The sequence below is a fragment of the Ambystoma mexicanum genome, chromosome 5q (genome assembly GCF_040938575.1).
Source record: "Ambystoma mexicanum isolate Mex_15411 chromosome 5q, UKY_AmexF1_1, whole genome shotgun sequence".
NCBI lineage: Eukaryota > Metazoa > Chordata > Amphibia > Caudata > Ambystomatidae > Ambystoma > Ambystoma mexicanum.
The window spans coordinates 918026499-918052725 of NC_090933.1; the positions used below are offsets into that span (position 1 = coordinate 918026499).

The 26227-nt window shown below is 44.7% G+C and overlaps 1 protein-coding gene across 8 annotated transcripts in view; it reads left to right on the forward strand.

The window, feature by feature from the left end:
- The window catches only part of VPS13B (vacuolar protein sorting 13 homolog B), a 3421660-nt gene that overhangs the window by 2260140 nt on the left and 1135293 nt on the right, over nt 1-26227 (forward strand). For 7 of the 8 annotated variants that reach the window (XM_069621427.1, XM_069621422.1, XM_069621428.1 and 4 more), the window contains 2 exons: nt 7177-7591; nt 8725-8836. In XM_069621427.1, coding sequence (XP_069477528.1) covers nt 7177-7591; nt 8725-8836 — 527 coding nt within the window. The remainder of the gene's footprint in view (nt 1-7176; nt 7592-8724; nt 8837-26227) is intronic. The other variant, XM_069621424.1, reaches the window with a different exon arrangement.

Sequence of the window (26227 nt, forward strand, 5' to 3'; positions counted from 1 at the left end):
TCTAGGGTTTAAGCCCTGTGAAATTGAAAGAGCCAAATGATGCCAGGCCCACACCAGTGCTTCGTTTGATGTCCGTGCCCGGAACACAACATTGATGCTTGTGGGTGTTGCCAATTCAAGCACCCAGAGTCAACAATGGAAACAAGGCCACTGAATGTCATACCCCATCCACAACTCTGCTGCTGGTGAAGTGGACATTATTCTGGAGGTGCTCTCACTTTTGCAGCACTTATTTTTCAAACCTTCACTCTTTCGCTTGCTCATCTAAGATTTGTCACCACTCTGCTGTCCCGGGTCAGATAATTAGCACTGACCTTTAATCCAGCTGGCAGGCAAACATTTTTACAGCCTCCTCTTCACCTGCCGAGTCAGAAGACATTCAGGTTCATAGCCTTAAAATCTTTTACACCCGGCACCAATGCCTGCTGCTATTTCACCAAATAGGCAGGGCCTTCATTGGCCTGTCCAGCATACCTTTTTCCAGCTCAGTCCCGGGTATTTCTGTTTGTTTTTCTGACACACCACCCAGCCTTAACTTGGATCTGACTCCTATGTCAGTTATATCGGCACCAGTGATGCTGACCCTACTCCTCTTCTGTGCATCACTGAAGCAGAAGTGGGGGCCCTTAAAATGGACTTTGCTTCTGGTAAATAGTCCTTAGTAAGGTTCAAACAAGTCTCTGAGGAAGGAGTCCTGTCGGATGTGGTGCAAGGAGTGGAGTATTCAAGGCCTTTTCTTCTAAATTATACTCGTCACAACGACATGTCTGACATTTAGGATATGGCGATTGGCTTGGGGAAGGCTAGTACCATATGTGACGAATCCCAGAGTATTGACACATCTTTCATGGGGGAGGCACCTTGCCATGAGGCACCTTTCCATGAGGCCGGGAGGTGAAGCCGCTACCTAGTCCCCCTGGGGGTGGTACTCAGTGGGTGGATGTCATGGGAGGGGAAATCCTTCATGGGACTGGTGACAATGGCCCTGGGAGAATGCAGTATTCAATCAACCCGTTGGTGTCCCTAAATTCCTTAACCCCCACTCAAGTCCCTTTGGCCCCCCACACCACTATTTGTTATGGTTTAAGAGAGGACTTCCTTAAATACATTGGAAAAAGGAAGAGGGGTAACCAAGCCTGATGCAAAACATCAATGTGACGAGAAAAGATGAAGCAAGGAAGCGAAGGTCCTCCGCAGAACCAACCCACGCGGCGCAGCTGCCTAAAGGCAAAGCTAATGATAAAAAAGGGAAGATGGACTTACTCAATTGTCGAACAACCAGCCCTGCATGAGCAGGGAAGGAGACGCTGGTTCCATTCGGTGGAACCCGAAGAATGGATGCCGGAAAGCAGACTGCCACAGGTACCTAGTCTGAACGAGGCAGACCTGATCGGTGGTAGAGTCACGGGAAGCAAGTCCTGCGAAGGATGCCCAAGAACAGCGACGCAAGCATTCGCTGGCGAGAGAGCGATGCAGGAGCTGCGAGGAGGACGCAGAGCGCAGCAGGAGCAAAGAAGCAGCGCTAACACTAGGTGAGACCAGAGGCCGCCCATAGAGTACCCAAAGGTAGGGGAAAGGGCGGGGCCAGTCAAGGGGCTGTGAGGGAGCTGAAGGGTCTCATGAAAACATACTGAAAAGCCCAATTGGGTGAGAAAGGGGAAATACAATATAATACGAACTTTATAAATCCAATAAGAACATCCCGAAGAGCACAAAGGGATGAGAAAGAGAAGATACAATATAATACAAACTTTGCAAACTTTCTGAAAACACCCTGAAGATTACAAAGGGATGATAAGGGAAACAGTCAAATAGACACAAACTTTATAAATCCAATGCCAACATTCCGAAGAGCACAAGGGGGTGAAAGAGAGACTATAGAGTATAATTCAAACTGTGTGAAGCAGATAAACTCGTCCAGAGCGACATAACAACAGAGGCAAACAGACAGATGCGAACATTGCGACAATACCTGGGAAGGGAGTATACCAGGTTTGTCCAAATGGCCACTAAGTTACAAAGGGACAAGGATCCCGCCAAGTCAAAGGAACAGGGTCTGGGGCCTAGATGAGAACGGGCAAAGCCCACCAGTGGAATACATAAATAAGGGCTAAGGACCCACTTGAATACAGGAAGAATTATAGCCAGCGGGCTATCCTGAAGCCACCAGGATCGCTAAAGTTGAAGGTTGTGTAAATCAGATATGGCAGACGAGTAAACCAGATTTGATACACTGTTGGAAAAGTGTATGGTAAGGTCTGGCAGATTAGTGAACCGGGCTGACAAAAGACTGGAAAGATCATTGTTTTTGTGCTACGAACTGCGGGAGAGGAATTTCCCAGAGGATTTGGTAAAGAATGTTATTGCGAAAACAAGTGAAGCCAGGAAGAGGTTCCCTTTTCGCGCCTTGAAACACTTGTGTATAGGCGCGTTACAAATGCCATATCATATCATATCATACAGGAGAACTGGGTTATATTTAAGTTGGATGAACAGTGGACATTGAACTGTGTACATTCCTTCATTCCTTTGCAGAGAACTGCACTTTGGTGTCAACATTCAGAATGGGAGAGGTCTCCTTCTGGAATTAAGAAAATACCAATTTTTCCTTGGGTTAAGATTGAAAGTGTAAGGGACGGAAATAGTTTTAAGACACAGGGCGGTGGACATTTTTGTTTGACAGACATCCTGGCCGGATCCATACTATTCTTTTCTTGAGGCAAGGCACTCCCTCAGAGGAGTTGGGGACAGTTGGGCCCCTTTTCCTTTTTTAAGACAAATAAAAGCGTATTTCCCAAAACAAACATGCCACATGTGTCTGGTGTTCTCAACCCATGAACTTCTGAAAGGCTCACCAACTGCGATCCCAAGTCAATCTGCTGACTGATGCTTCCTTGGAAGAATTAGGGGCTCACTGTTGAGATCTTTTGCTGAGTGGCCTGTGGGGCCCGAATGATTGTTCAGTCAACATCAACTGTCAGAAAAGTTGGGCAGTTACATTTGATCTGTTTCCATCCATCAAGGGTACCTCCATCCATATCTTGATGGACAACCTTGGCAGTGTATTAGTGAAACAGGAACCTAGGTGTTGGTTGACTCCCCCGAAGCAAAAAGGCCATGCTTACTTGGTTTTATGGCCCTGGAGAAATATGTGTACTTCTGTGGTGCTTACCCGTCAAGAAAAGAGCACATCAGGACTGGTGCTCTCGACAGATAGAGAGCAGTCTCCCACGATTAGGAATTTTGTCAGTGTCTCTAAAGGCACTTCTTGCAGCCTGGGGACCTCCCCAGATCAATTCCTTTTGTGCCAGAATGTTACCCTGTCAGGGAGCTTTGGTGCATGCTCTCGTGGTGGACTGGACATTCATCCTGCTCTGTGCATTCACGACTGTTCCTCTCATTACAGTGGTGCTAAGTTGGCTAAAGTGGTTCAGTGCCACCATGATTTTCATTATTTTCTATTCTGTACGTATCTTAGAGGACATGGTTCTCTGATCGTCTATATCTGGCAATCTGACATCCCTGGAAACTGAAGTGAAGAACAGATCTATTGGTTGAGGCAAACATCAGGGTGCTTCACCTAGATGCCAGCAGAATGAAGCTTCATGCTTGGCTGCTGAGCAGTTAAGGCAGAGGGACTCAGACCTCTCTATTGACGTTATGGAGATTGTTGCCTGCCAGAAGGAAAGCTCCCTGATCCATGTATGCCTGTTAAGGGCTAGTCAGCAAAGATTTCAGTTTTTAAACCTGAACAAAGTTCCTATTTTCTATGCTGCCTGTTATGCATTTTTTGCATTGGCTGACTAATGGTTTTTCTTCCAAGCTGTCATTGGTCTTACCTTGGACATGCTATTACATCTGCTGTTTTTTTCAGTGGTACATCATTTTCTGCTATTTTACGAAGAGAAGGTTGCTCTAAGGCAGGGGTCTGCAACCTTTGTCTCCAAATGTTTTGGACTACAGCTGCCATCAGCTCTAGCCATCATGGCCAACAGTGCGGAAGCATGGGAGTAACAGTCCAAAATATCTTGAGAACCACAGGTTTCAATCCCCTGCTTTAAGAGTTCCTAGGTTTGCGACAGAATTGTGAAGATCCATATTCAGGTGTTGTTCACTTGGCATTTTCTAAGTAGGAGGAAGGAAGATTGTTGCTGTTTTTATTCCAAAAGGGCTCTGACTTTCTTTGTCTTAAGGGCAAGATAGATGCTATTTGGATAACCAACACTTTGACTTTGCTGTGCACTAAACAGCAGAGCAGTTATGTAGAAATTCACATTGGATTCTTCTCTGCATTCTGGATTGCAACACTTGGGCAGCTGAGGAAGTGCCATGTGTACTGCAAGCTCATTTCACGAAGGGTGAAGCTGTATATTGGTTTGTCAGTGTGCTTTCCTATTTTGGACATTTGACACACTGTGACATTGGTCGAGCTGTCCTTTAGAGGCTCCTTCTGTATGTGATGGTTCCTCACTTGCCACTCATCTGATTACTTTTGGTTACTTTGTGCATCTTTATTAAGATGAGGAATATGTGAGAGGAAGGTATCAATTAGAAGAAGGAAATGCTTGCATTCTGTAATGCACTTTCTGATGGATTGGTTCTTCCTCTCAGCCATTTCTCATTGACCCTCTCCTCATTCCCTTCTGGTGGATTGCTGATCCTTGGCCTCTCTGTGTGAGTAGAAACATGTGGAACTGAGGTATGCTGCTCACCCAGCTCCCTTTCTGTATGTTTGACGATATGCCCGGCACTATGAGTACCAACGACAATGAGATGCAGTGAGTGTGGAACCGCATTGTGTCAATATTGAATAGTTTGAGAAGTCAGTCTGCCTCTGTTAGGATAATTCACAAGATGAAAAATACAAAGGAGGAAGGACTCCATCAGAGAGAACATTACCAAAAATAAGCAATTGCTTCATTGGGAACAAGGCAGCTTTGCATTCAGCACATTCCTGTAGTCTCGAAATGTGCAAGGCATCGGCCAATAATTCTAGGCTACATGATGGAAAAGGTTGCAAACTTTTGACGTTATTGAGAGGGGAAATACCCAACCCTAATTGGTGTGGCTGCTTGAGCATGCATTTTAAGGCTTTAATCAAACAGGACTCCCAAAATGTCATGCCCATGACACTGGGATAATGCAGACACCATTGACCAATGGCAGACACCCTGATCCAGTTTAATTTGCCTTTTCTGAACCCACAATCATCATTTATATTGTGTCTGGGTGTAAGTTCAGAAACTTGGCCTCCATCTAAATGGTGACTGTGGTCAAAACTTTTGTTTGGGTTTCAAACACCATCAGAGTAGCCTTGCAAAGATACCAAGATATGCATATTATCAGCATACTGGTAGCCCTTCTAGCCGTGTCTCTGGATTATATTGCCTGATGGACCCACATATACTCAGAACATCAATCGGGAGAGCACCAAAACCACAGGTACCCTGTAAGGCTGAGGTCCCAATAGCAAGACATAACCACTGGTGCTAATCTGTTGGATTCTGCAAAATCCTTGCTGTGCCTGAGAGCCGTGCCACCAGTTTTCATTGGCCAATGGCGGCAAAGGCCACTGAATTGTCCAACATGAAGAGGACCAAAATGCAGCCTGTAATCATGGACAGACGTAAATCATCTTCCAATCCCAGCATGGTGAACTATCTGCTGTGGCCAGCTGTAAAGCATAACTGGAAGGCATCCAAGAAACCACCATTTTCCAAGCATTTTATTCCGATGCGAAAAGCATAGCTACTTGGAAATCATCCCCATCTTTGGAGATAGGACGGCAATTGGCAAGAACATCAACATCAAGTCCAGAATTATAAAGAGGCAGGACCACTGCCATCAATAGTGGCCTGTTAGGGAGATCTACCAGCCAGCCCAGAGTACTTAATCTTCTCCTAGGGTTTTCCTACTGTAAGAAGGCCTAGTGGACTGGCATTCAATTTGCAGGTAGTCTAGTTTATACACACAGTTAATCCTTGGGGTTCGCTGGTGACGGTAGTGGCAATAGCATGGTTGAAGTTTATCATGACAAGGGTCGACTTGGGCTTGGGGCCAGGTCTTTGTATTCACACTGGGTCAATGGCAGTATGAATACGCGTGATACTATCCTCAAATAACGAATGAACCTCGCTGCAATGTACATCAGTAGGTGCCACCTTGATGGTCTACAGTCTGAATGACACCAGCTTTCTTAAGGAGTCAGTGCTCGGGGTGTTGGTGAATTACTCTGCCAGTCCTGTTGATTCATTTTGAAGCTTTCCATAATGAATGTATTAGTGCCCCAAACAATCTTTTATCTATTAGCATGGCTTAGGAAATTATATAAATCAGTGGTATCCAAAAGCTCAGCAAAGATGTATAGGTGCTTTTTTGAATAAACTCTCCATCAACATGTTGTCAGATTGATGTACATAAGCTTTAAAATAATGAGTGCTTTAAAAACGAGATTAGCAGGAAGATATAGGTTTGTCTTAGTGGAAGCCTGTGAGCTCTCTTGTGACAGGCTGCCATACTGACCGACACCTTTTGATGTTTCTATTTCACTGACTGAAAGATGAACCTCCTTTGGAGCAAAGGGTGAATCGGCAGGTTGATTTGTGCCTCTATTAGGGCCAGCTTTGCTGCGAAAACGGAAAGGTGTTTCAGAGTTGCAACATTGGAGATGCACCATTAAAACCTTTTTTTAATTAATAGACATCGCAGTGGAAAAGTCAATCTCTTCAGGACTGGTGACCACTACTGTATGCATTGTCTATGCAACAAAATATCAGACAACCCGCCCCTAAATCAAAGCAACTGTGAGATGGCTGAAGGTCATGACTTGTAGGTTTCATGACACATTCAGCATGCATAAATTGGAGTCCTCATTGTCCTCCCACCAACTCTATATTGCCTTGAATTCTTTTGAATATATCCTTGGATGTGGCCAACATTTTGCCCCTTAAAGATCTATTTGCATACAATTGTGCTGTTTTCGTATGTTGGTGGGAATAGAAAATATTTCGAACAGCGAAAGGGAGACAAAGAAGAATGATGTTTTAGTAGAAAAATGTAGGTGTCATGAATTGACCAACTTGTCACACATATTTCCTTTCACTTTACCTTCTCTGAGATGGGTCCATGGCTTTTGTGTTGCAATTTCATTGTTTTTTTTTCTTTTTCTTGAAACAGACAACCACAAAGATTTTAGAAGGCTCACACCAACAACATGGTTTCCTCTCTTTGACTTATACGAAGGCTGTAACCAGAAATGTCAGGCACAAGCTGACATCGAGAACTGAAAGAAATTCTCGAACTTTCCTGAAACTGTGTGAAGGGCAAAACGATGGCGCTCCACATTTCCTCCATGAGATACTCCTTTCTGCTCAGGCGTTTGACATTGTTCTTTGCTTTCCACTGCTAAATGCCATAGCTAGTATCTTTGAAGCTCAACTGCCAAGAAGCCAAAAGGAGAAACGCCAATCATGTGGGCAACCCATGCGGTCCCACACGCTGACATCACGCAATCTACCACTTATATACATCAGCACGAGTGTAATCCGAGTCTTCTTTCCCAATGCGGAGGAAAAGCAACGGAGCACAGGAGGTAGGCGCGCGCACACACATTGAATGTCATTGTGAGGGGGAGCATTTCTATCCAGTAGGTTTACTGTTATTGTTATTTATTTGTATTGATTTTGTTCATGTAATAGAAGAAATAACCTCACGTGGCTGCAAGGCTTTGTATACACATTGTGCTGTTTATCGTAACACTGCCAGCAAGGAAAGTACTGATGTGTCCAACACCTCAAGCTAAACACATATTAGCACTCTCAGAATCCTACTCGAGAAAATGAGCTAAAGGGCTGTTGACTTGCATACCAGCCACAATCCGTTGGATGAAGTAAACTGGGGGTTCAAAGTAATGTAGGGTTCCTGTTTGCAGACATATTGGCTTAACACGTTTACCAGTCACTTATCTGTTTAACATTTCCTTATAATGTCCTTGTGACATTCCTTCTTCAAGAGGACAAGTGATTGGGGCAATACCATGTGGTCGTTTTTCTGAAACTCCAACTTTTGCTATGATGAGGCAATGGGGAGAGGTTCCATTTCTCATTTACCAGAAAAAGTATGTTGTCTATTTTTGTAAGATAGCTTTGTTTGTTTGGCCCAAAATAACATTTAGTATCTGGATAGCTGCCTGGTTAAAGGTGTGAATTTCAGCAGGATTGTCAGAAAAAGAATTGGGTCTACATATGTTTATTCAAATATTCATGTAAAGCACCTTTTATAAAGGTGGGCTTAAGCTGATGTCTACATTGCTTGTAACAGTGACCAACTGGTTAATAGCGCTATACAAAATACAAATATATAAATCATTCCATTGATCTAAAATTTCACAGGGGGCTCAACCTCCCCTCTGAGTTTCCTTTAAGAAGTTGTAATTGTATATATCACTTTGTGCTTAACTAAAGCATTAATTACCTAGATAACCTTTTCACCATTCTTCCTGTGTGACCATCTTCTTTCTCTTCCAACTCTTATGCAGCGTCTGGGAAATGATATCCCTTGGGAGGCTCTATTGATAATACCAGCCAATTGTGGTTGAAGAATTTAGATCCTATTTCAGATGACTACCAAATCCAATTTCATTAACCTCTAATCAATGAATGAATGTATATTCTTTTCAGTTTATGCTCATACATTTATTATTTTTGATTATCATCTTATGTGCAGCAGATCAGGTGTTAAAAGAAGATACCTTGGTTCTAAAGATCGGATCAGTCTCAATGGCTCCTCAAGCAGACAACCCCCTCAGCCGCACAGTGCTCAGAAGAGACATTTACCAGTAAGTGTGTGTTGCTTATGAGTGGGAAATGGACAGTGTAAAATACGTTGATCTGAAATGGAAAGAAAATACGGAAGCAATGTTAGCCAGACACTTAGTTTTGAAGTATAACTATTTCACATGCTTGTTAAAGCTTTTTAAATATGCCAGTAAGAAACTAAACATGATAATAAACCTGAATGTCAGTGCCTGCTCTATATATAAATATGGAATAAATATGGAACAACCCTCTCTGTTAGTTAAATGAATTTGAGCAAATATGAAATCGTTTCTATTTTGGTCATTAACCCCTTAAGTGCCAAGGACGAGTATGCTCGTCCTTTTTGCATAGACTTGCATAATAGCCGGGCACTTACGGGTTAAAATGTTTGCTGTACTCCCTTGCCCCTCAGCCGAAAAGGACACTGAGGTCAATATTATGTAATATTTATCATCTGTCTCGATGGACAGTAAATATTACAAATGGGAACAATTCCTGATTGAAGGGGCCATTGTACAAAGTAATCCCACTCCACCTGGATGTAGAGTCTGTGTTCCTGCTTGCCATCCCCAATAGGTCTGGGCCCTGCTGTTTGGGGTCTCCCCAAATCTTTCAGGAGCATGGGAACTACTGTCATTTCCCCCTACTGAGGATTGGGCTGGTGTGGCCCCTGGTATTTCCCACATGCTGCAGGTCTTCAGAGTTCCACCCACATATTCCATCAACATTTGAAGCAGCAAATGGCTTACAGTATATACATCTGGGCAGTTCTGGCTAAGCCTTCTCATGCTCCTATACATTGATTAGTTACAAAGTAGGCAGTGAACCGTTTTTGCATGTGTCCATGCAAATGTGGCTCGGCCTGGCCACAGACTACTGGCTGTTATGGTGGGGAGACTCTGCCCAAAATTATTGACCTTCTAATTGTGGTGGACCCTATGCCTTGTGATAGTTGTATCTACCACCAGGCACTATGGTCTGTCCATTTCCAACAATAGAGGTATGCATATTTTGGTGCAATCATACTTCCCGGGCTCTTTCACAGCAAAAGATATTGATTAGTCGGCCATATGCAGCAAAACAAAGCAATGTTCTGTAAACACACAATTGATTTGCATAGATAACATTAATTCAAATGTCATTGAGAAAAATATTGTCTAGGTGGCATGCTTCTAAATGCTCTTTTCATTTGCTGCCTTATTTCCCAATCACCAACCAAAGGTCATTATTCCAATTTGATGTTGCTAATTTGTTCTGCCTAGGTATTCACCATCAGAGGATACTGGTATTAAGATTAGATGACCATTAGTTTCTGATGTGGTGATATCTTTTGAAAAGCATCCATAGGAGGGTCTGGTGTGGTGATCTCTTTTGGAAAGCATCCAGAGGACAGTTACCCTCACAGAGTGCTGGTTGTCACAGCTGAAGTCTCTTTTGCATAATTTACAAGTATGAACTGTATGATACCCATAATTTAATCTCCTTTCTGTGTGTCTGTGTCTTATAATATGTCCTATACCTGTAGAGCGCCTCCCATCCAATTTTATTTGTAGCCAAACTATTCAACTGTCCACATATTACCCCTGTTATTTTCCTAAATAATGATTAGGAATATGTTTGTTTTAGATAACTCTATAAAATTAGGTAATTCCAGCTCAAAGTTTTTCTTACTAGCATTCCTTATTTTCAATCTGAAAGCATCAACGCTTCTCTTATGAATGCTTTAAAGGTCTTCTGTGTGATAGTTCTGATGTTTTCCCCAACCTTTCCTCTGCAAAGAGGTAGCTACTCTGTCACCCAATAACTATTGTGACAACTTCACATGGGGATCATAGGTTTCTGGTTATTCAATATTAGGGGCAGGGAGATTGGGTATCAGAAATATTAAAACTCCAGTTTAAACGCTTTACACTTCCTATTCCAGTTCTTTTTAATTAGAATGCACCCATTTGTTGTGCACATTGGACAAACGTGTGGTTGCAGGTCATTGGGAAGGTTTCTTTCGAAATATCAGTCTTTCCAGACGCCTCTAAATCTTAGCCAATTAGAGATCATAGGTGGCAGGTGCAACTTTTCTGGGATTTGTTGAAGGTAGTGTCACATATATGGTTAAAGTCCCTCTTGTATAAACCTTTGGTGAAGCTGCATATCGTATTCCGTTCCAGTAGATATTTACCTTGTCCTGTCTTTTCTGGATAAAATGGCATATACTGTGATTCTCCCACTTTGGCTCTCAGAAGCCGGGTAGCTTCCCTTCTCAACTCCTTATAACTATAAATAGGAAACTACCACTCCATATATTATTACGCACTGCTTACTTGACCTTTATTTATTTCTTGTGTTTTTTCTTTAACGTGTCTTGTACATGCCAAATCTTTCAGAACACCTGGTTAATAAGCGGGAGAGGTTGGGGATGGGATCAAATTAGGGGGACAGAAGAAGGGAAAAATAAGTATTTGATTCATTTTTACACCTTGACAGTAAGACTTGGGGCTTTCAATGAACTGATTGATATGACTTTAGATAATGGCAGCAATTCTTAATATATATACATTTGTGTAAATGGCAGCAATGTTAACATGAGGAAGGCAAAAACACCATTAATTGCTGTAAACCAGAGTGCAACCAGCATGTAAGTGTGGGTTGGGATGATAATGAATCGGTGGAGGGTGATTTACTTATGGAGGAAGGGATTAAGAGCAAAATAGGCAAGTGTATGTAAGCCTGTAGGTGGGCTAAGTAAATGCTTGATGAAAAATAACCATTTTTAGGCGTTTTATTCAATTTTAGGTGCTTAGATTTCAGTTAGAAGTTGATAAGAGGTTATTCCAAAGATATGGTCCTATGGACCACCAAGCATCTGCCTTCTGCTATTTAGAGCCTTCATTTTGGGAGAGAGAGTTTTTTAGGAGTTAAGGACTCTAGAGGAATTTTTCATCCATATTTGTTGAATCGCTTAGAATGGTCCATGTGACCTTGAGAAATGATATATTTGTGGTGATGCACAACATGATGCAGCAGGTACTTTCAGTATCACTTGATCCCGTGTAATAAATGGCATCCTGTAAGAATTTCAATACTGTTGTTGGGAGAGTGGAGGCCCCCAATATATTAATTTAGTGATCTTGATTGTAGATTTAATAGATGATAATTCAGCCTTGAACTTCATCTCCCCATTCATAGCAAACCCAATATATCCATGTATGTCATTGGGATATGTAAACAGCATTGTGCCCACTTTTGTAACTCACTATATGCGTTTTCCCCCATTTCCCAGCGATGATCTCTTAAACCTTGTGTTTCCTCCACTCACCCATCACCCATCCCTCTTTACAATCATTGAAAACATTGGCATGGTATTCATCACCACCTTTTAACTCCTTGCAGATAAATCCCTTAAACCACTTCCGTGGGTCTATGTTCCATGAGGTGACCCTCCAGAAATCTCTCAATACTTGGGGTGCCCCACCACTTGGACACACATCTTAATTCCAACACTTATACTGTAAAGGTAGTTCAGATTTGTTGTATTTGTATTTTATTTTGTTTATACATCGCTTAACACAGACGTGCTTCATAGAAGTCCAAACGTTACAAAAATAGGATATGACAGTAAAATCAGTTAGCAAACAAATGCTCATTTTTTATTTATAAAATATCTACAGAATGGGTCTACATAGTCATCCTATCTCGGGAGAAAAGCTCAGGGGCAACGTGCTCGCCTTGGAAGCAAGACGACACGGAGCACCACAGGTTCGATCCACGGGTCCGCGGTTAGAAACCTCTGGGTATTAAGCTTGTTATAAATATCATATATCTCCGTGGCCATCTCGCCAGCATGGTCACCTCAGTGTGCTCATGCATTTCTCCACCTGTCTCATCCCTTCTGAAATGTGTAGGGGCAACCACGGTAATTATAGACACGCTCCTTGACCATCATACAAACATCAATGTCACAGTAACACTTAGCATAACTTGGCATTTCCTCACACCCCAATAGCATAGCAATATTACGTTTAACAATCATCATAACAGTATTTAGGAACAGTTTTTCATAATGGTTGAAAGAGCACTCACCCCACACCCTCAGTAGCAATCATTTTGGTTCACCTGGTACCTCGCTTCCCATTACCTCTGCCAATTTATCGAGAACCTTATGCCAGAATCTCTGTATTTTAGGGCATAATTGGATAGTGTGAATGAAGGTATCCTCAATTGTTTTACACCGTAAACAGTATTGATGGTGTGCCCTGTGTTGTGTATGGCTTGCCTAGGCAAGAAGGAATGTTGTGATGTCATGTGGAGTGTTGATGCCTGAATGTTGGAATGTGTGGGTGAGGGTTCTAACTCGGTCAGTTGGTGTGCCCTGTGGCTGGGTGATGGGCTGCCAGTGTTATTGTCCTATATCTATCTTATATGTAACCTATGTAACTACGTGTAATGGTTCCTAAGAAACATGTAATAATCCTTACAAGTGTACCTAAGAAGGATGGAAGCTGCTTCATTTCACCCAACTGCATCTAAAAACCAATGTTCGTGCATACTAGATCTTATGAAGAATCTTTAGCTGCACTAGGCGTAGTCTAGATAATATGGCTGCCACGTGCGGGGAACATGAGTGCCTCAGAACAATCCTGTGTTTCGAGGGAACTTATGTCCTTTTCCCATTTGACTTTAAGATGTACTAATGTATTTATTGGATTTATTGGTCAATTATATAGTGCATATACACTTAACAAGCATTTCAAAGCGCTCCAACATAGGGAGGGTTACAGGGATTTACATTCTTAATATTCATTGGTAAATTCAGACGATGCTAGTGCAATGCGTTCAAAGGTACAACATTGGACAGGAGGACTACAAACTTTTTAAACATGAGACAAAAATGAATGCACTTTCCTGACGGTCGTTACAATAATGCAAGTGATATACATGAAAGAGGGACAGAGGGGAGGGGGGTGAAGTAGGGTAAGACGAACAGAGCAAGTAAGGGAAAAAGATACATGGTAGATGAGGCAGAGGGTGAGAGGGATGGAGGGGGAGGCATAAAGGTACATCCAAAAACGAAAAGTGGCTCAGTTGTTCAAGGCACCTAAATACGATTATAGGCACAGGCACATTAACACGTGAAAAAACAGAGGCTCAGTTGTTGGCTCGGATATAGTGTCAATGCCAATTGAAATAGGTGAGCTGGAAACTGACGAGTGAATCTGCCGAAGTCACAAGCAGCCCCCAAGTCCAGGTGAAAACAAGATGTCCTCCATTACGTCCCCTGAGACGATTATGTTTTTCTGGATCCAAAATGAAGTGTGCCCATCTTTGTGATAATGGGTGCGACAGTGTTATTCTACCTGCCCATCCCATACATCTTGTGACTTCTTCACCACTTGTTGTGTGAACTTAAGAAGTGTGTGTATCCCCCATCCACAGTATAGGATTTGTAACGGCATGGCAATGCCTTATGTGGCGTAGTTAGGGGTCACCGTGTAACCACTCATTGGCCGTCACCAATTGGCCTGCCCAAAAATATTTCCTAATATTGAATAATCCAATTCCACCCTCCCAGGCAGAGTTTTGTGGCATTGTGAGTGTAATTCGAGGTTGGGAGACTTGCCCACAGCAGGTCTCCAAGGATAGCTTCCACTGTATAAAACTTGATTTTAGGAATAGTGGGTGGGATATTTTGCAAGACGTTTGATATGATATTATATAATAGGTTATTTATAACGCGCTTAATACCCAGAGGTTTCAAAGCGCGGACCCGGGGATCGAACCTGTGGTGCTCCGTGTCGTCTTGCTCCCAAGGTGAGCACATACGTACATGTATCTGGGTAGCATCGGCATCTTATAGAGTGTAGTCCTCCCTAACAAAGATGTCGACAGAGAATTCCAGTGTTTAACATCTTGAAAGAAGTGGGAAGTTATCAGTTCCAAGTTATGCTCGAGTTGCCCGCTGTTCCCTACAGATGTGTATCACTAGGTATTTAAATGTTTCTCAGGCTATATGGTAGTTACCTAGTGGGGGGATTGCTAGGTCATCTCATTATAGGAGGAATGGTATTAACTTGTGCCAATTTGCTGCAAGGCCACTGATTTTCCCAACTCAGAAGAATTTGTGTCACCCTCGGATCAAGCTGGGTCCTCCAAGACAATTAGAAGATCTGCGTACCTGGACACTCTGTCTTCATGTCCCGTGGGCCACATAAAGCCCTGCCACCCCTGGTCAGATCTCAACCAGATTGCCAGTGGTTCGTTGACCAGGGCGAACAGGAGCAGGGAGAGAGTACAGCCCTGTCTGGTCCCCCTTTACAACGGGAATGTTTGGGAGGACGTGCCATTAACACTGACCTTTAGGTATAATAACCTGACCCACCTTATGAATTCAATGCCAAATCCCATTTGCTGCAGTATCCTCCAAAGGAAGTACCATACCACGGAGTCAAACGCAAAAACCTGAATTGATCAGGGTACATTATTGAGTGGATAACCTGCAACAAACCGTTAGTAATGATCTTGACTAGGATCTTTACTTCAGCGTTGATGAGGAGTATTCAGTAGGGGGCGGCTTCTTTTTATTTTGTGGCTTGGCAAATATCAGCGGGCAGTACACCCAATTCCCTGCTTTTTCTGAAGAGACCAAGCATGGGTTTAGTGATGTTATTGTTGAGTTCTTTCCAGAGCTCCACCGTTGGGTGCCGGTGCTTTCCCAGATTGGAGATCTGAAATCGCCTGAGCAATGTGTTCTTCTGTAATATCGAGTTTTTGTTCTTCCATTATATGCGGTAGCACACGCTCCTCCGCTTTGACAGAATCATCGGGAGCGTCAGCGATTCGGGGTGGCCGGTAAAGCATCCCATATTTGGTTAACTAGTCGGGTACCTGCTTGTCAACTGATGTTCTTCCTCCCACCCCGCATTCCATTTCCCTAACATATCTTGATTCCTCATGCTGTCTTTCGAGCCATACTATTAAGTTCCCAGCTTTATCTCCTATTTCCTAAACTCGACTAATCTTTGCCCATTGTGTCTTGCTGTACATTCTCAAGAGCAGGATTATGGTATTTCTAGCTAGTCCGTGGGAGTACTCTGTGTGTCACTGGAGTTTGTGGACAGAAACTCGCCCTCCAGCCACATTAGGTAAACTTCTATTTCTTCCAAATTCCTTGTGTGGGTTTGGCGACGTGCCAAGAGCAACGAAATTGCCTCCCCCCCCAAATCACAGTTATTAACCCCTCCCACAGCGTTACTGGGTTGTCAACTGAAGGCGTGTTTATCGTAAAATGACTGATTGATTTTTTTGCATTTTTTATGCGCACCAGACAGAATACTTTGCATTCGGGCGCAGATGTTAACTAAATCAGAGACAGAAATGAGAACATTCTTGCAGAGGGGGGTATGACTTTTATTTAAATAGGAACGTTTTTAATCTTTTCCTAAAAATTACCAGTGACGGAGAAGCTAGATTGTCCCAGGGTAACTGATTCCAAATCTTTGGTCCAAACACTGCAAACCTCCTGTCTCCTTTATATACCTTTGTAGTCCGAGGTACACACATCAGGAGTTTATCTTCAGAGCGAAGATCTCTTGTTGGATGGTTGGCACACATTTTGGTTGCAAGATACCCAGGCGCCAGACAATGCATCTAAATACCAGGCAGGCCACCTTGAATTTAATACGATCATCAACCTGTAACCAGTGCAATGATCTGCGCAAGGTAGACACATGGTCCTGTTTCCCCAGGTGCCCGATGAGCCGAACTGTGGCATTTTGTGGCATCTGTAGTCTATTGATCTGCTTACCTGTTAGCCCTGCTAAGAAGCTGTTACAATAGTCTAGATGTGAATTGGTTAATGCACCTACTACAATTGCCTGGTCCTCTTTTGGAATGAAAGGAAGTACATTTCTCAACACTTGTAAAGAGTAGTAGACTGCCTTAACTTTGGCCCCCACCTGTGCGTCTCCTCCCAAGTTCTCTTGCCAGAGACACCCGAGATTTCTGACTTTATTGGAGTAGCTCAATTCTTCCCCCAATATCTCAGTGGGGATGGGTAGTATTTGTTTCTCCTGAATGAGTTTCCCTTCAGGACCAAACAATATCAGTTCCGTTTTTGAAGCATTTAGCACATTTGGTTACCTGCCATCCACATCTTAATTTCTCTCATGCATTGATTGATTTTTTTCGAATGCATCTTCAAAATTATCTATATCGATGTAGATTTGGGTATCGCCTGCGTAGGAGCGGAATCGCAGCCCATGTCTCCTGAAGATGTTAAATACTGGGCGAAAATAAAGATGAAAAAGTATTCTTCCATATCGACTGTTACCCCTTCCAATTTTTCAATGACCCTCAGTTAGTAGTTGTTCAGTTGCCACGTTTTCTGTGTTCTATTAATGTTACTTCTAATCTCCATCAACAGTGGTGAGTGGTCCAAAATACCTGTGAGTAGGAATCGTGCCCATGTACGTCTGTGCACTTCACCTTGTGGAATAAAAAAGTAGTCAACCTTGATAAGGATGCATTAATCCCAGAATGAAAAACAAACGCCCTGGTTTCTGTGTGGAGTCCTTTGGGTCCTCTCTCTCTACTGTATATGGAAACCGTTGGTGGGTGTCTATAATGCAAATGAATTTAATTAGAACAGAAATGCTAGACTAGGACACCTCATAGTAAAGGAGTATTCAATGTTCACATTAGAACACAACACAATTAATTTCAACAATTCTGTGTATTCAATATGAAACGAATAACACATGGTTAAAAACATCAGAAGGTGACCAGTGCATCCCACAATAGAGACTTATGCTTATACTGTGATGAACGATTGATATTCACAAACTGACAAAAACATAGTCTCTTTGTCAATTCCTTACAGCAACAACATATAAATACACGTCCACAATTTCACATTAACTATTCCTATTAGAAGCACTAATCTTGATTCCATGTAGGCGCATTATTCTATTCTGCTGAACTGCTTTTTATGGTCTTGTTATTTAGCAAAGACGTCAATGTGGGTTCTCATAACCATACCCAACATGTTTCATTCCTTATATTCAACAAAGGTAGCAGGCGCCCCTCCCCCGGAAGAACAAGGCATGATAACCTGTTCAGTGGTTGTTAACCACATTGAGAGTTCGCAGCCATCTGCTTTTTGCTCACTGTACCTTTCACAGATGGGAAATATCCATTTGCATATCAGTCTTTGTCCCGCCCACATGGGCAGTCCAGCACCGAAATGCTATGGCAATTCCTCTCTGAACAAGAGTACCTACAGCAACCCCATACACGTGTTTCAGCCTTGTTGGGCATCATCAGTGAGGTGAAGCTGAGCCTCTCTAAGCACAGTGAGCAGGGAGTCCACGTCTGGTTGCCCCCAGGTAACCCAGGGTGACCAACCCCAAGTTCCCTCAAAGAATTCAACAAAGGTAGCAGGCGCCCCTCCCCCGGAAGAACAAGGCATGATAACCTGTTCAGTGGTTGTTAACCACATTGAGAGTTCGCAGCCATCTGCTTTTTGCTCACTGTACCTTTCACAGATGGGAAATATCCATTTGCATATCAGTCTTTGTCCCGCCCACATGGGCAGTCCAGCACCGAAATGCTATGGCAATTCCTCTCTGAACAAGAGTACCTACAGCAACCCCATACACGTGTTTCAGCCTTGTTGGGCATCATCAGTGAGGTGAAGCTGAGCCTCTCTAAGCACAGTGAGCAGGGAGTCCACGTCTGGTTGCCCACAGGTAACCCAGGGCGACCAACCCCAAGTTCCCTCAAAGAATTCAACAAAGGTAGCAGGCGCCCCTCCCCCGGAAGAACAAGGCATGATAACCTGTTCAGTGGTTGTTAACCACATTGAGAGTTCGCAGCCATCTGCTTTTTGCTCACTGTACCTATCACAGATGGGAAATATCCATTTGCATATCAGTCTTTGTCCCGCCCACATGGGCAGTCCAGCACCGAAATGCTATGGCAATTCCTCTCTGAACAAGAGTACCTACAGCAACCCCATACACGTGTTTCAGCCTTGTTGGGCATCATCAGTGAGGTGAAGCTGAGCCTCTCTAAGCACAGTGAGCAGGGAGTCCACGTCTGGTTGCCCCCAGGTAACCCAGGGTGACCAACCCCAAGTTCCCTCAAAGAATTCAACAAAGGTAGCAGGCGCCCCTCCCCCGGAAGAACAAGGCATGATAACCTGTTCAGTGGTTGTTAACCACATTGAGAGTTCGCAGCCATCTGCTTTTTGCTCACTGTACCTTTCACAGATGGGAGATATCCATTTGCATATCAGTCTTTGTCCCGCCCACATGGGCAGTCCAGCACCGAAATGCTATGGCAATTCCTCTCTGAACAAGAGTACCTACAGCAACCCCATAGACGTGTTTCAGCCTTGTTGGGCATCATCAGTGAGGTGAAGCTGAGCCTCTCTAAGCACAGTGAGCAGGGAGTCCACGTCTGGTTGCCCCCAGGTAACCCAGGGTGACCAACCCCAAGTTCCCTCAAAGAATTCAACAAAGGTAGCAGGCGCCCCTCCCCCGGAAGAACAAGGCATGATAACCTGTTCAGTGGTTGTTAACCACATTGAGAGTTCGCAGCCATCTGCTTTTTGCTCACTGTACCTTTCACAGATGGGAAATATCCATTTGCATATCAGTCTTTGTCCCGCCCACATGGGCAGTCCAGCACCGAAATGCTATGGCAATTCCTCTCTGAACAAGAGTACCTACAGCAACCCCATACACGTGTTTCAGCCTTGTTGGGCATCATCAGTGAGGTGAAGCTGAGCCTCTCTAAGCACAGTGAGCAGGGAGTCCACGTCTGGTTGCCCCCAGGTAACCCAGGGTGACCAACCCCAAGTTCCCTCAAAGAATTCAACAAAGGTAGCAGGCGCCCCTCCCCCGGAAGAACAAGGCATGATAACCTGTTCAGTGGTTGTTAACCACATTGAGAGTTCGCAGCCATCTGCTTTTTGCTCACTGTACCTTTCACAGATGGGAAATATCCATTTGCATATCAATCTTTGTCCCGCCCACATGGGCAGTCCAGCACCGAAATGCTATGGCAATTCCTCTCTGAACAAGAGTACCTACAGCAACCCCATACACGTGTTTCAGCCTTGTTGGGCATCATCAGTGAGGTGAAGCTGAGCCTCTCTAAGCACAGTGAGCAGGGAGTCCACGTCTGGTTGCCCCCAGGTAACCCAGGGTGACCAACCCCAAGTTCCCTCAAAGAATTCAACAAAGGTAGCAGGCGCCCCTCCCCCGGAAGAACAAGGCATGATAACCTGTTCAGTGGTTGTTAACCACATTGAGAGTTCGCAGCCATCTGCTTTTTGCTCACTGTACCTTTCACAGATGGGAGATATCCATTTGCATATCAGTCTTTGTCCCGCCCACATGGGCAGTCCAGCACCGAAATGCTATGGCAATTCCTCTCTGAACAAGAGTACCTACAGCAACCCCATACACGTGTTTCAGCCTTGTTGGGCATCATCAGTGAGGTGAAGCTGAGCCTCTCTAAGCACAGTGAGCAGGGAGTCCACGTCTGGTTGCCCCCAGGTAACCCAGGGTGACCAACCCCAAGTTCCCTCAAAGAATTCAACAAAGGTAGCAGGCGCCCCTCCCCCGGAAGAACAAGGCATGATAACCTGTTCAGTGGTTGTTAACCACATTGAGAGTTCGCAGCCATCTGCTTTTTGCTCACTGTACCTTTCACAGATGGGAAATATCCATTTGCATATCAGTCTTTGTCCCGCCCACATGGGCAGTCCAGCACCGAAATGCTATGGCAATTCCTCTCTGAACAAGAGTACCTACAGCAACCCCATACACGTGTTTCAGCCTTGTTGGGCATCATCAGTGAGGTGAAGCTGAGCCTCTCTAAGCACAGTGAGCAGGGAGTCCACGTCTGGTTGCCCCCAGGTAACCCAGGGTGACCAACCCCAAGTTCCCTCAAAGAATTCAACAAAGGTAGCAGGCGCCCCTCCCCCGGAAGAACAAGGCATGATAACCTGTTCAGTGGTTGTTAACCACATTGAGAGTTCGCAGCCATCTGCTTTTTGCTCACTGTACCTTTCACAGATGGGAAATATCCATTTGCATATCAGTCTTTGTCCCGCCCACATGGGCAGTCCAGCACCGAAATGCTATGGCAATTCCTCTCTGAACAAGAGTACCTACAGCAACCCCATACACGTGTTTCAGCCTTGTTGGGCCTCATCAGTGAGGTGAAGCTGAGCCTCTCTAAGCACAGTGGTTAATAACCACTGAACAGGTTATCATGTCTGTTCTTGCGAGAGAGGGGCGCCCGCTACCTTTGTAAAACTTTCATTCCTTATATGTTGACACTTCACTATTAGGAAATTCTTCAGGGGAAATTTACATACAACAGCCAATGTAGCCTGTAGCCCATGTAACTGTTTAACTACAACAAAGAGCATGGGTGTGGTGTGACCTGCATAGGTCAGCCATACCCATTGCTGATATTTTCTGTTCAAGTACATTTTAAGGTACCCCAGGAAGAAGAGAGCATATTTCACCTCCAGGGATTGCGGTTTGCTTTGGATGGATTCAAACGACGGGCAAGCTTTTTGGACTGCCTTGGTATAGTCCAGGAAAAAGTCTATCTTGGCACCATTACGCTGCACGGGACCCTTATGGCACCCCATGTGCAGAATAGCATCACATACAAAGTAAATGCTCTTTTCATTGAGTTTTGAAAAGAGAGAATGAAGTCAGAGATTGAATAGAAAGAGGGAGGGCATTCCACTGCTTGGGGTTGAGAAGGGAGAGAGAGCGGAAATGAGAGGAGGCACAGGGAGGATGAAGAGCAACCAGAAGAAAGAGAAACTAGGAGTGAATAGAGCAGGAAGAAAAATAGAATGAGACTGAGGAGGAGAGATCAATGGGATTGAGGCTGTAGAGATATTTGAATACTAAGCAGAGAAATGAAAACAGAAGTCAGGCTTCGAAAGAGAATAGAAAGTAGAGGAAACAGAATCATGAGGAGAAAGGGTGCAAACAATGCAGATCGAAGAATGATAAATGGAGCAGATTGGAGTAAGACGATAGACAGGGAGAGCAAATGCAAGAAAAATAAAATAAGCAAGAGAAGACTAAGGGTGAAATTATTATTTTGGAAGCATGGAATGTTAACAGCTAGCTTTCCGGATATTGCAAAGTTGAAATCGGCAGGCGCGGGAGATAGGAGAATTGTGGTATAAAAATGAGAGAGAGGATACAAAATTGACACCAAGATTAGAAGCTGAAGCAGAGATAGGGAGTAAAGAAGGGGGAAAAGGGAAAAGGGATAGAAGATGGAGGAAGAGGGGGAGGAATGGTGAAAGCAGGAAAGACATGGATTGGATAGAAAGCAGGGAGTCTGAGAGGGAGGAATGAGCACAGTCCGAGAAGGATGAGTAGGAAAGAAAGATCTGCAGATCGTCCGCCTAGGGTTAGTAAGAAAAGCCAAAGGAAGTAATAATAGAACCAATGGGGGAAGTGAAGAGCGAGAGTAGGAGACGACCAAGAACAGTCCTGTGGGGCACACCATAGGAAAGAAAGAGGACATGGGGGAGGATAGACCAGCCCAGGAGACACTCAAGGTGTGGTTAGGGAGATAAGATTGAAACCAATTCAAACCAGAACCCTGAAAAGGAAGATGAAAACCATGAGAGAGCAGAATAGAATGGTCAATGGTATTGAAAGCCGCCAGATCAAGGAAGGAAGAGTGTTTGGCACAACGTGAAGAGAGGAGAGACCCTGAGACTGCCAGAAGAGCGGTCTCTGTAAAATGACTGGGATGAAAACCAGATTGAAGGACGAAGAAGAGAGTATTTAAATGTTAACATTTGAGATGCACAGTGAAACTTAATATGGATATTTCTTAAGCAAATACCTTTAATCGGTAACTCAAAATGCATCCAGGTTAGAAAGATACTCAACCTCTGTCTATGGATACACACCCAATTGGACGCACAAGAAATCTTGGGAGGAAAGCTGACCTCTTATGTTGATTACTTCTCAGCCAAGATTCTCCCCTTTGCACGGCTCCTCTTTCCAGCAGCATCTTGCTCCAAGACAATGGGTATCTTGTTTTGGGCCTCCTGTTACATCATCCATTTCTATGGGCCACTTCTTCATGCAGTCCCCAAGATAGGTGTTTCTACCTACGTTGAGGTCAGGTGATGTTGCTTTTCTTGGTTCGTGAATGAGATGTAGAGTGGATATGTTATGCATTAGTACCCTGGTTTGGGGTTTTGGTCAATCAGGAGGCTCGGAATGCAAGCTGTATTATATGTTACAAGCCTGCATTCCGAGCTGCCAGGGGCCAGCACCCCTTTCCTTTCCCTGCTCCCCCTTCACCACTTACCACGCATGTAGTTTCCCTACACGGGTGCTAATGGTGTCTATATGAAAAATAAAAAGGACCGTTATCCCATGGCCCGGGGCCACACAGCGCTGCTTGCCAGGGAAGCCCATTTTCATCAGTGCTTTGAGTAGTGCACCAAAGATCTACTGGATTATTACGCAGCGCGAAGTACCGAATCCGAAAATGTTGAATTCGAAAATCACGCTGTGCAGCGATCACATTGATCACTTTCGCCCACATTCCCCTACCGCTTCCCCCCACTTATTCTGTGTGTGCCTCCGGCTCCCCTCTATACCTGCAGCATCAGTTCCCTTGGAGCTGGTGCCGCAGGGTCCTTTTTTCTTTTTTTCTTTTTTACTTTATTGGCCCCTGCTTTCAATGTCATGGAAGCGGGGCCGCAACCCCAGAGGCCCATAATGCAGAACAAGGTTCGACATTATGGGCTTTCTCTCGATTTTCTTCAACCAAAACGGTGCACCAGTGTTTCTATACTTAACTATGCCATGGAGGATTCTGCATTAATTGGTGGTTAGCCCTCAAGTTGGTGAGGACACTATGGAGTCTCAAAAATGTGCTGCCCTCTTCATTGATCTTTTGAGCTCCACATTTTAATATTTTGAGTAGACTATTCTACCATATTTGAGCCTGATAGTTGTCTGTACACAAAAGATATTGGAAATACTTCTTTAGAAGTTAAAAAATCATTCTGCCTGTTTGATGATCCCTTGGCAATAGACACAGAAGATAGTGTGATGGTTCAGCCACATGAGACCTTGCAGAAAATCACTATGGTAGTTTTCTCTATTCTGCATGTAGAAAATAAATATATTCAAACCCTCCAATACCAATCTAAACAAAATTCTGAAAAAAAGAAAATGTGCATACATTGACTGGCAATCTGGACTTTGTTTTCTTCTGTTTTTCAGTGTTCATGTGTCTCATGTTTTTGTTCTTATGCACAAGCCATGTGCTCCTATGCCACACGCTCGTCCATGCTTTTTACACCATGTGTTCTTACGATGCACACTCTTATGCCATGCAATTGTATGCCACGCGCTCTTACACTGTACACTCTACGGAACGCACTCTAACACCACACACTCACACAGCATACATTCCTGTCATACACTGGCACAGCACACACAGATATGCCATACTTCTCCAGCATGGGGTCTGGCATGGATTCACATGCTCATGAATATTCCCCGTCGTCAGGCTGGGAATCCTCGGTAAAAGAAAAAACAGTTTCACTTTCACTAACAAACTGTCTTTCTCCTTTAAACCAATCACTGTCCTCTGGGTCATACTGCCCCCATCCAATGACAGTCCTCTCCCTAAGCCCCTCTTCTGGCAGCTATCTCCAGATTTTTACCACACGCTTCAGTGTTGGTAGTCCTCGAGTTTGCTCTGCGAGCTACTTCTACTTTTTATTTCGTGTTTTCGATGGGAAAAGGTTCTTTTTTTTGTTCGGAAAGAGCGTGTGTTTGCTCTCTTCTCCATCTGCTGGCAGCGGGGATCCTTTGTCTGTGAATGTCAGCGCCCCTCAAGGGCGAAGATCGTCTAGGATTTCAGAAGGCCTACTTCGTGTCCTCCGACCATGTCGTAGGAGTAGGAGGGAAGGTCCCTCTTGAAGCCCTGCACCAAGTGCAGGCTACGGAATGTGTTGAGGACAAGCACCTCCAATGCGTCTACTGCCTGCATCCGGAACAACAAGGAAGTGGAGTGCGAAATATGCCTCGGGTTCTCCAAGAAGACGAAGGATAGGCACAGTAGATTGGTGGCGTGGCTCAACGCCAAGTCCTCTGCCCCGCGCTACGAGCAGGGTCATGCCTCACACAGGACCGGCCGGTCAGAGTAGCGGTCTTCTAAGTCCTTTGAGGGCGTCATCTGTGTGAGTCAAAGACAAGGCCAAGAACCGCAAGTTCAAGTCCACCGGGTCCGCCGCCGAAGCGGGTCCCAAGGTGGACAGGGCACGATCAACATCACCCTTCGCTTCCAGCTCTTCCTCGAAAAGGAAATCATCCAACCCGGCTAAACTGTGGGAGAAGCCTGAGAAGCCACAGGCGGAGGAGAAGAAGGCCGAACTGCCCCAGAAGGCCTAATCGGCACAAGATAAGACTTTGTTGACAATAGAGTTGATGACCCCCTGCTCTCATGACGGCTAAGGGGACTAACCATGTGAAGGTAGCCCTGCAGTGCAGAAGGTATCCCTGCCCCCGAGGCGCAAAACCGCTGCAGTGACTTTGGCAAAGTTTGCTGGCATGCCGGAAAAGGGAACACCGTCTCAGAACTCTGTTCCAGCCCCTCAGCGTGAAAATAAGGGGGGGGGGGCAAAGAGGCCCCGGTAAGTCCTCCCAGTCCATGGCCCAAGCCATGGAGGTCTCGTCCAGGAATGAGGAGCACCTGGAGTCCTTCCGGTCCACGTGGATGTGGAAGAGGAGGGCGACAACGACGATTGCGCGGGACCTAGTGTTCCATTCCCGCCAGCTCAGCCGAGAGATGTGTCTCAGGACATCCTGTCAACCCTCCACACCTTGGTGTCAGAGATCCAGAAGAGGATGCCACAGGGCCTTGTATCAAGGGTCCCCTGGGCTCCTGATCAGCCTCCGGCGAAGAAGAGGAAGTGTCAGTGGCATTGGATGTTGCCAACACAGGGTTCAGACGAATGGGCAACGGTGTCTGCCTTCATCGCCAAGGCTGGATGAAGGCCGCAAATTCCCACCAGGAGGTCCAAGTGAAGGTACTGGACATGCCCTTTGACAGCGATAACCTCTTCCTTTCGAACCTCCAAGGGAAGTTGAGCAAGTCTTCCAAAGGTTTCTCCTCATCGTACCATCAGGCTTCCAAATCCATGACTCACGAAGCCTATAGCGGGTGTTCCCAGGCATAGGGTGGCGGAGTACAGCGTCGGCTTTACCCGCAGGGCAGGATGCCAGCACAGAAGCAAGCCTGAACCGACAAATATGTCGGGCCCCCACCCGTGCACCCCAGTGGGAGGCTGGCTGACGAAGTTTGGCGGCGAGTGGGAAAAGATTACCACCAAC